This window comes from Haliaeetus albicilla, chromosome 3, assembly GCF_947461875.1.
Source record: "Haliaeetus albicilla chromosome 3, bHalAlb1.1, whole genome shotgun sequence".
In the NCBI taxonomy this organism is placed as follows: domain Eukaryota; kingdom Metazoa; phylum Chordata; class Aves; order Accipitriformes; family Accipitridae; genus Haliaeetus; species Haliaeetus albicilla.
The window spans coordinates 31,065,923-31,083,387 of NC_091485.1; the positions used below are offsets into that span (position 1 = coordinate 31,065,923).

Sequence of the window (17,465 nt, forward strand, 5' to 3'; positions counted from 1 at the left end):
GAAGGAGCATTTTAATGAATTGGGTTTGCCAACATAATAAAATCCTCCTGTTGGGGAAACGGCCCGGCAGCCAGTTTTCAGTGTTGTATCAGAGACCAGGCTCACGCTGTAATGTGGATGTAGTCCAGTGTTTTCTGCCCTTGAGTGTTGTGCAGACCCAGGACCACCTCCTGGCTGGCAAATGCACAGAAACAACTGCCAGCATGATGGGAAGAAAACACAAGGAACTATCGTAGCTAGAGTCTTAAACCTAGTACGACTCTATCTAAAGGCATGCAGAAGGAATTTGCATTACCAGCAGAAGGAGAAAATCTCATGTGAACACTTTGGGCTTCTGGTTTTCTAAAAGGATCTAGATGAAAGGTTGCGCAGTGCATTTTCAAGGCCTTCAGGCAATTACTTAGATATCAGAGTAAAGCTTATAATTGGGGTATGGGGAGGATGAAAGGACAGAGTTAGGAACAAATTCAATTTATAACATGAAATGATTGCATAATAATCCTTTTGCATGAAACTAAATAGTAATAAATGTAGTCAAGCCATGCATTATCTGTATATCCGTGCTTTTAATTGTAATGTCATTTTTCTGTTGCCACATATTTACCAGTTCTCTTGCTAAGGATGAGTTTTGAATAACTAATTGTGTTTATATAGCTTTCTATATGAAGATGCAAATTTGTCATCTGATGTTTGTAACTTGCCAGAAGGCTCCTTCTCCTTTAGGGAATATTTTACTTTGATTCTTAATCATATCAAAACCCTTGCAAAAAGCTAAGCACAAGGTGTCCTTGGAAAATCAAATTTTTCTTATAACAGTTCCCCCCCGCCCCCCAAAACTATGCAACGTAAAGAGAATTTTTTTTTAAATGGCAGTGGTTTTCAGCACTAAAGCTTGATCTTGCTAAGTCCATAGCAAAACTCATATCAGTATGTTGGGAAACTTTTTTTGGACTCCACTCTTCAACTCTGCTTCTCTTTTGGGGAAGTTACAAGCTCTGTAACCCTTTGTATGATGGTTGAGTGGATACAGAGAATGAGAAGTACCTCATGCATAAAGTTGTTCCTGTCAAAACACATGCCTACCCATGGAGAAAAATGTCTTAAAGTTATTGTTGCCTCTCCTGTAAAACTGGGCAAGCCAGGTGTCTGCTTTGTTAATTTGGTTTCCGTATGAGCACTCAGCAGAATTATTTTTTGATAAAAATCCTTGTCATTGATACTGGGCTGAAGCTGTTAGGTGAGATCTGGACACTTGTTTGTCAAAACTGATCTGCACTAAATGCACAAAACTCCTTTTTGTGGAAGTGAAATTGAACTTGTCAGGAGTAATTGGGCGATCACTTCCCTGCCCTGTATGCTCAAGCGCAGGGGCTGCACATTCTACAGCCCTCTGCTCCAGAAATGGGCTTCATTGAATCTTTGCTAAGTATAAAGCATTTTGTAGAAAACTGTCTTCTGAAGAACTGAAATTGGTTTTCCTCTGATTTCCTCAAACATTTTCATCCTTAATTTCCAAACACTTCAGTGTGTCAACAGTAAAGACTTATTTTGCAAATGGCAGTGACATGATGATGTTGTAGGAGGAAGCTCCCTGCATACAAGAAAAGGCTATCTCTATTGGATGTACTCAGTACACCGTTTAGAAATTTTTCCATATACTCGCCGCTCTGTGCTGGATTAGTTATACACACACACACAGGCACCCCACACACACCTAGTACTGCATAAGTTCAGATAGCCCTCAAAGTTGAACTTAGAAAACTTACTGGTTTGAGTGAAAACTAAAGCTGGCAGCCCAGCTTCTGAAATCTATGGGTGGACTATGCTTAAATCTACTTATTTAATGCTTTTCTCAGGAGATGAAAATCAGTAAGGATGGTTTTTTTAGAGGTGTGGGAACTGGCTAGTATGTTTTAACAAGCTGGAAATTTACAATCTTTTTTTTTAAGTCATGGTTTGATGTAATCTTAAATGATTGCCTTGGACATGATTGGCATTCGGTTACAAGTGCCAGAAGAAAGATGATCTTGGCTTGGTTGAATTCAGGGGGCTGTGAGGATTGAGGGAGCTTATAAAGAGATTTCCATTTTGACTGTGATCTTCTCACAATTTGGACAGTCCTAGTGTGTATAGGGACTCCAAGAACATCCATTTTATATAGAAGTAAGATTTACTTTGCAGTAGTCATGGTGGTTCTTCAGATGGTACACAACAGTGCATCGTGCATCCAGACTGAATGGAAAAAAACCACATTTAATACGTCGCACTGCTCAATGTACGTAAGACCAGTAGATCTTGGGTGCATAGTGTGAGGTTAAATTACAGCAGAGACATATTCAGCATGGTCGCTTCTTCCTCATGCTTTCATCTAATGACATTAAATGCCATTTGGTCTTAGCTGGGTGCATCTGAATTAACATCAATGCATTCTCTTGTTATAGGAGCAGCTTACTGCCAGTTCATGGACATGTTGTTCCCAGGGTGCATTAGCTTGAAGAAAGTAAAGTTTCAAGCAAAGCTGGAGCATGAATACATTCACAACTTCAAACTTCTGCAGGCATCATTTAAAAGAATGAATGTGGATAAGGTAGGTACTCTGTATTTGTTTTTCAATCACTACAAGTTTCAAAAGTTGTATAAATTGGGTAAAATGAATAAATAGGGGAAACAAACCTCAAAATACTTTGAGTCCACTTTTTCAACTCTTGGACTTGGAACTGGCATTACAAGTTGTATGTGAAGCTGTTGTTCTTGACCTTTCATCATCTGAAAAGGGTATTTAGGCACGAAGGAAGAAATTTGGCATGCTTCGTTTAGGTACAAACTGAAAATTGAGTCCATGTGTCTGCTGTGGAGTTGTGCAGCATAACTTGTTATATCTTAATATCAGAGACCCTTTTGATAAAATACCATGTGTTGGAAATTCCTTACCATCAGTGAACCTTAATTTTAGATACAGTAAAATTACTGGTGACCTGAATTTCCAACAAAATAACTTGGAAATATGCTGTTCTTCTAAGTATTCCACGTTTCCTGTCCAAAACAGGGTTTAAGGAATTTAAATTATTCAAGAACTGAAATAATTTACCCAGTGATTCAATAGGTTGGACAGCACATGTGATCTTGTAAAGTTAAGAATGGAAATCTCTTAGAAAATGGCTTGTTCAACCATAAGGTATCAGTTTATACTTAAATGTGAGAGTTTGACGGACTCACCAATATAATAACTGTGTTGATAAAAATGAACAATGAAAGTTATGTTGTCATACTTTTAGTTCTACACGGATGTATTACCTGTATACCCTTCAAAGGTTCTGCTCTGGCTTTTAGTGTTGCCTTATTCTGAAATTTAAACAGTCTTACTAGAGTCCCATAAGACTTTCATAAAGCACTGGAAAACCTTCATTGTTTCCTGAAATGTTGCAGATGCTTCTATTTACAGTCTGATTTGCTAGTGAAACACTGGAAAGCCTAATAAAGTTGACATTGTCAGTTTTTCTGTAGAGAGCAAACTTGCTATACCATCTCAGTGTAGAATTAAGATACAAATGGAACAACCTGAAAGGACATGCAAAATGCTACGTTAATTGTAGAAGTATCCTAGACTTATAAAATGCTGTACGGTTGGCTTAGCCTTGAAGAAGAAATGAAAATTGCAGTGGTTTTAGGTACCCTTTTTCCAGCTGAAAATTAAATGCATTCAGGAGGCATTAAGATCCATCTAACTTGGCTCTTTAATCAGCTGTATGAATTAAGCAAGGCAGGGCAACCCTCCTTCTGCAGCTGTAGTCCCTGTCTACCCACAGTGTCTGGGAAGCTTGAGCACTGTAATATCAGCCCAGGACTCCTTTTGGAGGTTTCATTTCTGTGAAAAACTTGCAGGATATGGATATGGAGACATCCTCATAGCCTTTTGTTTTACTAAAACTTGATAGGCATTTTAGTCAACTTCTGCATGTCCACAAACTGTTCTATGTATAGCTATATATGGAATGGAAAAAAATTACAAGGTTAAAACCTCAGGGTTAGTTTGTATGATGAAAATGTACTACCAAAATGTAGGTTGGTTTGAACTTCAGCATGTCTTGGAAAAGCTGCTGGGTTTTTTGTAGTTCAAACAGTAGGACAGAGAGCAAGAAACTCCCATCTGGACCTTTTGAAAAATTGTTCAGTTTTTAGTATGCCCAACTGTAGCATGTCCATTAAAAACAAAAATCCCTAGTTAGCTGAATATAGTGTTACTCCCAGAACAGCTTCATTCATCATGGCTGTCACTGCAATAAGAAAGGAGTAACTCTGTGGAAGAGCAGTTACAAAGGCTGACATACACCCACTGTATAGCCACTTCAAAGGCTGGGTCTTTGTTTTGGTTTGGTTTTATTTCTTATTAAGAGCACTTGCAAATCCACCATAGTTCCCTTTCTTTTAGAAAGGAAACAATGGCAGAAGAATATATGCCGATATAGTTGCTAGATTTTTTCAAATAAGTGTGTATATGTAATTTTTATATTTAAAAATGGTAGTGATATATTATTGGAACCTTTATTCTATCTTTCAGGTAATTCCCGTGGAAAAACTGGTCAAAGGGCGCTTCCAAGACAACTTAGATTTCATTCAATGGTTTAAGAAGTTCTTTGATGCTAACTATGATGGGAAGGAGTATGATCCTGTGGAAGCTCGACAAGGCCAAGATGCTCTTCCCCCACCGGATCCTGGTGAACAGATCTTCAACCTGCCCAAAAAGTCTCACCATGCAAACTCTCCAACTGCAGGTATTTTGCGTCTTAAAGAATTCCATTTCTGTCTCTGAAGACAACTATAAACTGTGATCAATTTTACATAAATACTATTTAAAAATTATTTCCTCATGTGGGTGGGCCATTCTTTTTGCCTTGTCTCGTAGACTTAGCATCTGAGATGACAGACGTTAACTTCTTGTGGTGTGTTCTAGTTTGGCCCAGCCCTGTTGAGCATAGGGTCTCCTCCACTGAATCCTTGATGTAAATGATGTGGATTCTAGTGATGTCTGATGGTGGAGACAAAGGCATTTAACCTTCTTGTTGCTGAAAATGGTATGTGTAAGTGTATTCAAGAACATTAAATGAAATGTGTTCCTTTCTCACACCTCCACCCTTATAGGAAATTGCTAGCACAGGCTGATTTATTTTTTTATTTTTTATGGTGAGTGAAATGCTTCCAAATCTTAAGGGCTGACCAGAAGGAAAAAATTAAATTATTTGTGTTTTTTATATGTGCTTATTGTTCAGGTACGCTAGTCCTCTTAGGTGAACAACGTACAAGTATTGCTCTTTCTCAAAGAGCTCTGTCTTCTAACTTTTTATTTTGTGTTTGTACTGGGTTTTGCTAGCATAGAGTTAACTTTCTTCATAGGAGATTGTATGGGTCTATGTTTTGGATTTGTTACCAAAACGGTGTTGATAAGACGGGGATGTTTTAGTTATTGCTGATCAGTGCTTACACAGTGTCAAGGCCTTTTCTGTTAAAAACATTGCCTTGCCAGTGAGGAGGCTGGGGGAGCACAAGAAATTTGGAGGGGACACAGCTGGGACAGCTGACCTCAACTGACCAAAGGGATATCCCAGACCATATGAAGTCATGGTCAGCAGTAAAAGCTAGGGAAAGAAGAAGCAGGGGGACATGTTTGGAGTGATGGCATTTGTCTTCCCAAGTCACTGTTAGGCGTGATGGAGCCCTGCTTTCCTGGAGATGGCTGAACACTTGCCTGCCGATGGGAAGTGGTGAATGAATTCCTTGCTTTGCTTTGCTTGCGTGCGCGGCTTTTGCTTTACCTATTAAACTGTCTTTATCTTAACACATGAGTTTTCTCACTTTCACCCTTCCGATTCTCTCCCCCATCCTGCCATGGGGACAGTGAGTGAGCAGCTGGGGGGGGCTCAGCTGCCTACTGGGATTAAATCACAGCAGTGTTTCTGGAACAGGCCAAAGAACTAAGCCTGATCTTTGGTGTTTATCTAATATGGGCATGACTGGTCACTAAGCAGATGCCATTTTTTGATAACTGAAAGTCAAGTGAACAGGAGAACAGCTACCATTTAAAAAAAAAAAAAATCACTAACCAAGGGTTACTGGGGTTGATTGCCTGTACGCATATAGGTTTGTGCCTACAGAAACACACATGCACACACACTTAATTCCTTTATTGGTTTGTCCTGAGTTTACCTTATTCATGCTAACCTATTCCTTAAATAAGGATTAATTTTCAGTTGGCTTAAATCTGTGACCTGTCTTCTCATGGGCTCAGATACGCACTAATGCTGGCAAAGGGAAGGGGCAGGTATGAGACACACTCAGTTTTAGTCTGGCTTATGCTCTGGAATCACACCCAGATTTCAGTGTTCTGCTCTGATCACTTCTGACGTCAAAGTGGGGCATACTTGGCTAGCTGCCTTCAGCTCATTAGTGCTTCCAGGAAATTGAGCACCTAATAGCAGGCCAGTGCCACTCTGGGCTTCTAAAGCTTGTTTACATCTTTGTTTTGCACCGTCTTGTGTCTGAACTTCTGAATTTCAGGGCCTGGTACACTATAATTTCCCATGTGATGTCTTGCACTCCCTTTGAAAACAAAAAAACCCCAAGTGCTAATGTCACAATGTTGTCCAGTTGAGAAATTGGAGAAGACACTTTTATTAAATACAGACTTTACCATGCTTGTTAATTCTTCTTGCAGATGGTCTGTTTTTACCAGTCACAAATGTGTCATCCAAATTAAAGCTGTGGAGGTGACAATTCTAGAGAAATAGAATAGCTACTGGAGTGAAACCAGCCAGCTGATATAGAGGATAATGCAGTGATCTCATGTTGTGTTGCTGGTTGTGTGAAGAGCATGTCCTGTAGCTTCCCAGCCCTTGTATGGAATAGGACAACTGAGATACAGTGTGATGGGTTTTGGTAAGATCCTGTGGCTGCAAGAGTTAGATTTTTCGTGGAAAGCTTCCTTCATTATTAACTTAAGTATTGTCCAGAAGTATGACAGGCAGGATGCTAGTTTAATTTCTGTTGAACTGAGGGGGGGGGGGGGGGGGTAGACATTACATGATGCTAGGTGAATTGAGAGTTCTAGCTTTTATTTCTGCTTGCATTTTAGAATAGGTCTGTTTCAGTTAGGTGTCAGTCATTCATAGGTTTATTCAATTTCTGAGTGAGCACATTTTCATTTCACTCATGTATTGTGCCTTTGTGCCTCGCCTCACCACATCATGTAGCCTGGTTGCTTGAAAGGATTTGAGCTCTTACTGGGTGCCTGTTGGTAGAGGACACTCTGGGAGGAGTGTTGTATGCATCTGCAAGCTTGTGTGTGCCTCATCTGCTGTTTGGGAGTAAACAGCATGCAGTGGACATACCTAAATGTATGCATCTATTGTTTAGTGTCAGGAGCAAGCAGATATATGGGTACTCATTCATACTATATTTTTGGTTTTGAAAGACTTTTAAATCTGCCTAAATTGATCAAATATATACATTTCTAAAGGAATAATTTATTTCGCTAATAGTAGTTTCATATGCATTTCAGATGATTCCTGTTGTTCTACAGAATAATTTTTCCAGTGCCCTTTGCCAGAGTTTTGTTTTTGAGTGATTTAGGAGGTGCTGATCTCTTTAATTATTCATAATTGCTTTATAACACTCTGTTCTAAACTGTATTTTCAGAGGTAGACTAAGGTATGTCTTTTCAGTTAACAAGAAAGTGGTCAAATCCTTAAGGACTGCTCTGAAAGCTTACCCAAAAAGGTACTGGCATGAGTTAAGAATTATTTTTGGTATTTTAATCTGATGCTAAAGCTTGACAAGACCCATAGTATCAGCTAGTTCCTTTCTGTACCTATACATGGGTATTTACCTATATCTCTGCAAATGCAGAGTTTGGTCTTTATTTCATTTAAAAAAAATGCTTTTAAAACTACCCAAAACTCAAGAAATCTGAAAGTGCACTGGGTTTTGTGTTAATTGGGGAGCAGGCCAGCAGCCATGGCCCTACCCCTTCCAAAGGCAATCCAACTGAGGAGTCAGTGCAGGTCAAGGATAATGCAGCTCGGAAATGGAAGCGTAAATAGGTCCCTACAACTAATCTGCTGTGCCACCCTCGCGTTGTTTTGCCCCTTCCTTGAGAGACAGATCCGATTTGTTGCCGAGCTGACAGCGGTACAGCAGGTTGATGGCTTTGGTAACACATGTAAAAGGCTGCTTCTAGAAAGAGTAGGAGCAGCAAGGATTTGCCAGGTAAATGCAGCTCCCTGCTGGGGGAACGAGTATGTTTTCATCCTTCGAGGAGTGGAGCCAGCAGCACAGACCACCACTGCAGGCTCCCTGCCAGCAGCACCACAGCTGCTTTTAGATATAATGCCATCTGCCAGCCCTGAGCTGGCTTTCGATCTCCTACAGCCTCTGCTCTTCTCTAATGCAGTGGTAAACAGCCTACAGATGTAGAGTCAAAATCATGGTAAGGGATTAAAATATTAGGGCATTGTTGTTTGTGCCAGTTCTAATGCTCCCTGTGGAAAATAGCAGAAAAAGCTTCATCTGATCAAATTGAAAATGATGATCAGGTTGTCAGGATTTTAGCTTAGTGTCTTACGTAAGTATTCCTGTATGTCAGAACAAATCCACAGAGCACTGCTTTGTGTATGGGTGTGGGGTGTCAAAAATACACGGGTAAAAGACAGCTTAATAAAATTAATTATTAACATGTAAGCTAAAAATGCAAGGGGTTCGTAGATCCGAAGGCTGTTATACATTTTAGTTTGAAATATTCAGTGAGAGCAGGATGACTAAAGCAGAGCTGGAAAATACTGGAGGATCACATGAGGGCTAAAAATACTCACGCTATGACAGGGAAAATAACCAGGGCAGAATGAACTGTTTGTGCATGAATGCTTTATATATAATGTGCATGGCATCGAAGAGCCAATTATGCAAGAAAAATACCTGTTTTCTTTAGGGAAATGGTATATCCTACTGTGGCAGATAGGCTGTAAATTAATTTTGAGGGATAAAAATACTCAACAAAACCAGTCTTTATTTTAGCAGCTAGTGATACGATTAGGACTCCTGGGGGACTAGAGAACTCCTTCTAATGCTTTTTTTTTTGCTGTCCACCAAAACATGCCACCTTTTTACCCAGGTGGCAAGCAGTTGGTATTGGTGATGGCAACCTCTGCTCGTGGTGGCACAGTGCTCCAGGACAACGTGGCAGAGCTGGACATGGGAAGAGCCGCGGGGCAACAAACTGAAAATGCTTTTGTGCCTAGTTCATACGAGGCCAAGGAATTGTACTAGCCGATGAGAACAGCATGTGCAGTGACAGTGCTGGCCTGGGAGGTAGAGAAGAAAGTGGCTCAGCCTTGATACAGACACATACCTCCTCTGCCAGCGTGAGGAGAGTTTTAATTTTTAAACCCACTGAGCCCGAGAATTTAGACCACAAACCAATGCTGCTTGTAGTGTGGGAGCCAGAGCCTTTTTTCTAGAAAGAAGATTGTGATTGAAAAACAGTGGTGAAATTTGAATTGCTGTCTTAATTTTCAGTGTACTGTGGGTGTGGTTTGAATGTCTGTGTTGCTCAAATTTTTGCATGATCTTTTGTATTTCAATATGAATTTCTTCACATATTTTCTTTTCAGATTTTCCTTTTGAGGCTGCTTTCTCCTTATAGCTAAGCAGACAGTTGAATTTTAGAAAATGCAGATTTTTAAAAGCATTTCAAATTTCAAATTGTATTCTTCTGTTAAGCCTATGTGGAATGGTCTCCTCCATTGAAGATGAATGCTTACAGGCTTGAAGATGTTTCTAGAGAAAATAGGGGTTTCAGTTGAGAACAATTACTAGTTGCCATTAAAATGTTGGTTGTTTTAAATCTAAAGAAGAGTCTTCATTTATGATGGAGAAGAGGCTGTGGTTAGTTCCTATCTATCAAATTTCCTTCTATTAAAGATGACCTGAGGGGGCCATGCCATCAGCAAAACTTTTTCATCTGACAAATAGACTCCATTGTATGTTTTTGCTTGTATTGCTCTGTTGAAATTTTAAAAGGTGCTTCAGTTTCAAGTATTTGTACACACTACTCTTTGCCAGCTGTCTGGCAGTGATGATCAGAGTAGAGCGGATCAGACTGTACTGTAGCCAGCAGCAGTGGAGGTATGGAGAGCTGAGGGGACAGAGGAGTCCTGCCACCCAGGGGAAGTTGGTACCACAAAATAATTAGGCAGCTGCACCACAGCATGTTGGGATGCTGAAAGTCGAGTCAGATTTTGTCTGAGGTCATTTCATTCCCATTAAGCATCATTTGTCATCACTTATGCCATTAAGCATCCCTAAATTGAGCAGTTTCTTGCATCCCAGTGTTGCTGCAACAATAAGCGTGTGTGAATATTAATTCATCTACTGTGCCCACTCATTTGTTTTAAGTGGGTGGGGAGTTTTTTCTTTAGCTCATGAAGAAATTGCTAGCTCTGGCCTCTTGGTTTGGGGTGTTTTTTGGTTTTTTTTTTCCTGTGGCACGAGCCAGGAACATTAATTTTATGAAATCCTTTAATTTGACTGAAGATAGACTGCGAGTGATTCCCAAATTCCACTGAAGCAGTGGTTGTGAGGGCTCAGCCAAGTCTCATGCTTGCTCAGGGCTTCCGTTGCTGTCATGCCATCCTCATGCATGTCCACACTGTATTCATGCACGTGTTTTCTTGGAATTTTACATTAATATTTAATGGCGTACTAATTACTCATATAGCTTCAAGGAAGATTTCTCTCTAAACATTAAATAGGTCTCTTGTCTGCAAGACTGTGCTTGTGTTGTAGTGTGACCTGGAATTTGCAGCCTAGCTTTGTTGTACCCAAAACCTGCATAGTGCCAACATCCACTGTTTTAAATTGCAGAAGTGTACATCTGTTTGTAAAACTTACATCTTTAGCAAAAAGAATAGTGAAGCTGAAATTGGTGGGGACATATTTAATTATGATGGACTGACTAGTAATTGTTTCTGGAGCACCATAGATAGAAACCTGTAATGCATTTCAAAGCTGGTTCATCCAACTTATTTCAGTACAAGAACAAAATAATTTGTCTTTCAACTGTGAATTTATTTTTCCCATCTCTGCTAGCGTTATATGGGCAGGTACAAAAAGTTATCCAGGTGCTAACTGAAGCAACTGCAATACTGTTCACAAAAAATTTTAATTGAACTCTGCACTGACCTAAAATCAGAGCTTGCTGTAACAGAAGTTCTCACAGAACAGCGGAGGTGGGAAGGCACTTCTGAGATCATCCAGTCCGAACCCTTTGCTCAAAGCAGGGTCACCTAGAGCCAGTTGCCCCGGACTATATGCAGTTGAGTGAGGTTTAAGTGTCTCCAAGGATGGAGACACTCCCCCCCCCTCTGGACAGCTCGTTCCAGTATTTGATCACCCATAGAATGAAGAAGTTTTTTCTTATGTTTAAATGTAATTTCGTGTATTCCAATTTGTGCCCACTGCATCTTGTCCTTTGACTGGGAACCACTGAAAAGAGTATGGATAAGATCCCCCTGAAGCTTCTCTTCTCCAGGCTGAACAGTCCCAGATCTCTCAGCCTTTCCTCCTGTGTGAGGTGCTCCAGTCCCTTTGTTGTCTTCATGGCCCTTTGTTGGACTCTTTCCAGTATGTCCGTATCTGTCTCATACTGGGGAGCCCTGAACTGGACCCAGCACTCCAGATGTGCCTCATCAGTGCCGAGTAGAGGGGTAGAATCACCTCCCTCAGCCTGCTGGCAGTGTTCTTCCCAATGCAGCCCAGGAGGCTGTTTGGCCTTCCTTGCTGCAAGGGTGCATTGCTGGCTCAGGACCCCCAAGTCCTTTTGTGCCACACTCCTTTCCAGACTGTTGGCTGCCAGCATGTTCTGGGGCATGGGGCTGTTCCTCTCCAGGGACAGGGCTCTGCACTTCTTTTTGAACGTCAACAGTAAGCTTGAAAGGGAATGGGGAATGGGTAAGAATAGGCAACATTTATGGTGCTGATTACAATGCAGTGTTCTCAGTGGTCAATAAGAGCTGGTTATCAGGTATTTTTTTAAATATAAAATACTTGTATAAAATGCTGTGCTTTCTCAGAATATGTAAATGGGTTATATATAAATATTTTCATAGAAGATATGATGTTGGACAGAATTTCAACTGCTTGGATTATATAGGCCCTTTGAGCAATGCATTAGGAGTTATTCCACACTTGCACTAATTGACTGCAAAGCCATTGTGGTGCTCAATAGCAAAGTCATTAAGTCTACCAAGATCTTTTGTCTCTGTTTAAATATCTGGCTGTCTCAAGTACTTTGCACTACTCTACCAGCCAGCATCCTTTAATTCTTTTATGAAATTAAGCTTCTGTTAGAATGGGGGGCTTACCTCTGAGCCGATTCTAAAACTGGTGCTTGAGAATAAATGTGCAGTAAAGCTTTTTTTTCCCTCCACGAAATTTTAAATTAGAAATCCCTAGGCATTCTCTGTTGCAATTAAGTTCTATCCAGCTGTTGCTGATACAGTCTGAAATGCTCAGGTTATTTAGCTGGTTTTTATCTGTGTTACTGAAATTGGAATATCTTGCTCATTTAAGAGCTGGTCCTGAGCAGCAGAGCAAAAGTCAATTTCTTTTGATTTGTCTGGACATTTTATAAAGCTTAGCAACACTTTGCTGTAGAAATTCAAAAGGCTTCATCATTTTCAAAGGAGGGCAGAATATAATGCAGTGTATTGGTGCTATCCAGCCCTCTCTGCAGACAGTGGTGATGCCGGCTTGCTCAGCATGCTCTGGGAGGGTTCCTCAGCTGCCAATTGGAAAGAATACCTGGGGATTAAATGTTTGTGCCTGCTCTGTCCTTACCTCTCTCTGCAGGTTAAAAAGAGGTGTGTACTTAACGATTCGGCTTTCTGTGATCAGCACCCCAATCTACAAAGAATGAGCTCACTTTGCAGGGCTATTGAGCGTGAAAGGGAGTAATATGCCGTGGCTGCACACCGTGCCTGGCTTAGGTCTTGTACCATGACCCCCGAGGAGAAATGGCGAAGAACTAATAGGCCGGGGATGCTGTCCTAGAAAACCTGAGCAGCTTCTCGTATGCTTGTGCGCAGGTGTTTGCTGCCTAGGTAAAGTCCAGTGCTGCCTTCAAGTAGAAGAAGGGTAATTGGTAGGGGGGGAGATGCATTGACCAGCCAGGGTTTCACATTTGAAGGTCCATATCTTGTTTTATAGCACTTAATTTTCAGTCGATATCCTGAACTGCTTCTTGCAGGTGCAGAATACAATAAGAAAGAAACATTGATACCTTGGTTTAGTATACATCTCTATTATTTTCAATTTTGTATGGGTAACTTTTGCAGTTCCATGTGATACAAGTATTCACTAAATAACTTCAGGCCCAACTAGAATGCTATAGTCAAAGTGATTATTTCATGTGTGTTTATCTTGCGTATTTCAACACCAGTTTTCTTCTATTTATCTGCTAATCCAAATGAAAATTGTTTTCCAGGCTTTGAGAGCACCTTAACAATCCTCCTCTTAAGCAGCTTATTTTTAGTCAGTCAAAATGTGGACTGAACCTGGAAAATGTGTAATGAAGGCAGGGTGCTAAAGTTTATGAAATTGCCTCAACAAAGAAATACCAGCAAAAGATCTTGGCATTTTTAATGTGTTTCCACAACTGATTTATTCTTTGCTGATCCAACTATGGTGTGAAAAGAAGTTTAATTTCAGGGATGTATACAACATTGAATTTTCCCGACTTTAGCAAGTCTGTGTACTGTATCTGAAATCTGCTAGAGGTGAGTTTGTGTATGTAATTGTAAGGATTTAGGCATGGAAGTTATTGGACTGGAGTGACCAATTTAAAAAAAAAAGTATTTTTTTTTTTTCCTTATTTGTCTCATTTTCAGGAGCATAGAAAAGGAGAGTGGGTGTCTTGTACAGAAATGCTTACACAAGTCAACTGAATTATCAAGCTGTTTGTTTATGTTCTGTTGGCATTAGGTGACCCAGTTAACACAGAGTTATCCGCAGAGGCGGGAAGCTTCCGATGCTTGTTACAGAGAGGCCTGTGACTAAATCAGAAAAGCCTAAGCTAGCTTGATTAAATAACCCCTTGCTGATCTCCTTTCCCATTGTTTTTTGGCTCCTCCAAGGGACCACTATACACAGTTCGAGGTCAGTGAGACTGTCGGAGCTCCAGGGTTTGGCCATATGGACAGCCTCACAAGTCATCTTTCTCCCCCTCCTGCCCTTCTCTGCCTCCTTGTGATTTCTTCCTAGTAACGCCTTTGTAATACACTGGTTTTACAATGAATTGCTTTAATAAAGTGTTGTCTGACACTGGGGATAAGTTGTGGAGATGACAACTTAGAGCAATATGTAGTGTGCCATAAATCAAATCACCTTCTGGGAAGAGCAGCTGGCAAGGTGTGGGCTGGAAGGTGGTTGCTGAGAAAGCTGGGCCAAATCCTTCCAGGAGTGGTGACTGCAAGCTTGGAGCTCAGCTGGGTGCTTGCTGGATGTGGGCTTTCTCCCTCACGCTGTGTGGCCCAGGCTTCAGAGCCAACAGCATTTGGTGGAGGAGTGTGGCCATGGAGCCCATCAGCAGGTCCAGGCAACTGTGTTTTGCTCTTTGTAAGAAACAGTGATAAATGTGGGTGCTGCAAAGCAGGACTTCTGATTCACATGCCTGCTTCATAAATCCAATAAAATAGGTTGGAGAGAGCGCCGAGTTTCTGTCTGAACCCAAGTGATTTCTGAACCAGATGTATGTCCACTGCCTCTGAGGCTTAGTCCTAGCTGGTGGGAATAAGGAAAAGGCTATGAGTCAGAGTACAGTGCCTGTGGCAGCCCAGGCAAGGTGAGCTGGGCACTCATTCACGTACCAGGGCTGAGCGACTAAACCAAACCGCTGACAAGGAGAGGAAAGATGGAGAGGCAGAGCAAGGTGTGAGGAGCTGGCTGTGAGGTTCATGTGAAGGCACTGTGACCCCTTTCACATAAACATTCCTCTGCTCAGGCATTGTGAAAGAGTACCTGCATGCACTTGCCTTTTTTTTGCTGGTAAAGATGTTGTTCCGTGTTCTGGCAGATTTGCAGTGCAAGTCATTAAAAACAAATAGCAAAACTGAAGCAGATCAAAACTCATCTCTTGGTCACTATGGCAACTGCGAGTTACTGATGGATTTAATTCTGCGTGCTCTGTCTAAACTATCAATGCCCTTGTCTCAAGGATGGTTTACATTTGAAAACAAAGAAAGCACAGTTTAGCTGAGTTTTTCAAGTCTGTCTTTCTCCAGGGGAATTGAAGATAGATCTGTACACTAAATATTGGGCTGGGGGAATGGTCTGTTAATGGCATATTTTTTAAAGCTGAAAGCTGCTGACAGCTAAGGGAACTTTATGTTCTTAGTTCAATGTTTATTTATTTTAGTTTGAGTTACATCACTCTCAGTAGCAAACTCAAAGTAAAACTGCTAGGAAATGTGGTTTTTCCTTTCCCAAGGTATAGCAGCACTGCAACTTCCTCCACTGTCACCTTGAAGTAACAGAGAGAATGGCTGGCTGTAAAATGAATACTTTTGTTTCAGTACCAGGTTAATAGGAATGTATTTATCATGGGGATACATCTTGATTGTTATTTATTGTACTTTTTCAGGTGCTGCTAAATCCAGTCCAGCTTCTAAACCAGGATCAACACCGTCTCGCCCATCTTCAGCAAAAAAAGCTGCACCAAGCAGCTCAGCATCCAAATCAGATAAAGATTTGGAAACTCAAGTCATACAGCTCAGTGAACAGGTAAATTTGCTTTAGGCATAAAATTAGATGCATTCATTGTCACAGACAGGCATGAAATCTAATATTGCCCTCTGTTGAATAATGCTCTCCAGAATTATGAAGGGACAAAAGATTGAAATAGCTCAGCTGGGAAGGAAAAAAAGTGATTTATTGTTAAAAATAACATCTGACAGAGATGACTGGTGTTTGCCAGTATTTTTAAAAGGTGATCTTAGGAATGACAGGTAAGTCTTGCTGAAGTATAATTTTATTAGATTTTGAAATGTATCTTTTATTTCACTTGGATAGGAAATATCCCAATAGTGTCTTTGCTCTTGTCTATTACAGATTTGAAATAAATCATTTTAATGTGTCGTCGTGGAGAAAACAAACCTGTTTGTAACGCCAAGGTGTTAAGAGATTTGCAGCTGAATCGAGAGTAGCTCATTGCACTCTGCTTTCTGGAAGGAAGGCATTAAGACAATAATATGCCTTTTTCATTTAAAAATGTGATCTAGCTTTGTGAGAATACTAAGTTAATTATAAATAATGTTGGGCAATATAATTAATAAAGTTTCAGAATTTCTTTAATGTTAGGAATGTAAGGGCTTAATTTTCATTTATGCTATGGAGCTTTATGCCACTCTGTCATTCGTGGACATGCAAGAGTGTCTGCACTGGACATGAATAAATAGCTGCATCTGGCTCAAGACTGTGCTGTCAGAATGGTGTAAATGCCATGAGTATAAATGAGGCCTAATCCTTGTATTTGTCCTGGACGAGGGAAAACGGAAAGGAAAAACCTCGTATTTTAGAGCCTGAGCTGCCTGGCAGCTGCATTCAGGAAGAAGTCATTATTCTGGATCAAGTATAATTTTCCACAATTATGGGCATTTCGGTTTCAGACTTTCATTGACCTGAACAACAAAGATTTCAGTTTGTTGGGGCACTGTTTGTAAATTCTTGGTTATTGTTATGTACTTAAGGTGGTGGATGGATAGCCACATCCCAAACACGATGTCCTGCAGATTCAGTGTAGAATTCTGAGCAGCAGAGAGCACAACAGGGTCCACCAGCCTTCCAAATGGGCTTTTGATTGTTGCTGTAACAGCAAAGTTTTTAAATGTTGCACAAGGAATGGATTTTTTTTTTTTTTTTAATCAATGTAAGAGTGGAGTTCAAATGTCAGCTTAATGCAAGTTAAACCATGACATTTGTACTCAGAAGTCAGAATGCGTTCGCTTCAGCAGAAGAGTTGGTTGGGATCTGAGCAACATAAAAATGTTTGATCTTTAGTAAAATAGGCAGTCACTATCACATCCACTGCTAATGTATTCCTAGCACGTTCCATGTGTGAAAACCTTAAGCTTTATATACAAATAACCCTGAGGGAAAACTGATGATTTCCCTCATCACCAAAGAAGGGAAGAAAATTTGAGATTTGGAAAGTTGGTGTATTAATAGCTAGTTTTTAAGAGACCTCTTTTAGCTAGAACTGTCTGGAAGGCTTTTTTTTAATGCTGGCAGCATTTGGTATCTCATTTCCCACTAATGGTTACTTGTGGACCCTGGGCATATAACACAAGCCGAAAAAACTATGCTGCAAGCAGCTCTGAGCCAGCTTTTTCTGACCCCCAGTCTGAACATGCTGGAAGAGCCAA

At 40.5% G+C, this 17,465-nt stretch overlaps 1 protein-coding gene across 3 annotated transcripts in view; it reads left to right on the forward strand.

Annotated features, from left to right (window-relative positions):
* MAPRE2 (microtubule associated protein RP/EB family member 2) overlaps positions 1–17,465 on the forward strand; it is a 74,892-nt gene that overhangs the window by 45,660 nt on the left and 11,767 nt on the right. For all 3 annotated transcript variants that reach the window (XM_069779301.1, XM_069779302.1, XM_069779300.1), the window contains 3 exons: positions 2,442–2,587; positions 4,559–4,772; positions 15,686–15,825. In XM_069779301.1, coding sequence (XP_069635402.1) covers positions 2,442–2,587; positions 4,559–4,772; positions 15,686–15,825 — 500 coding nt within the window. The remainder of the gene's footprint in view (positions 1–2,441; positions 2,588–4,558; positions 4,773–15,685; positions 15,826–17,465) is intronic.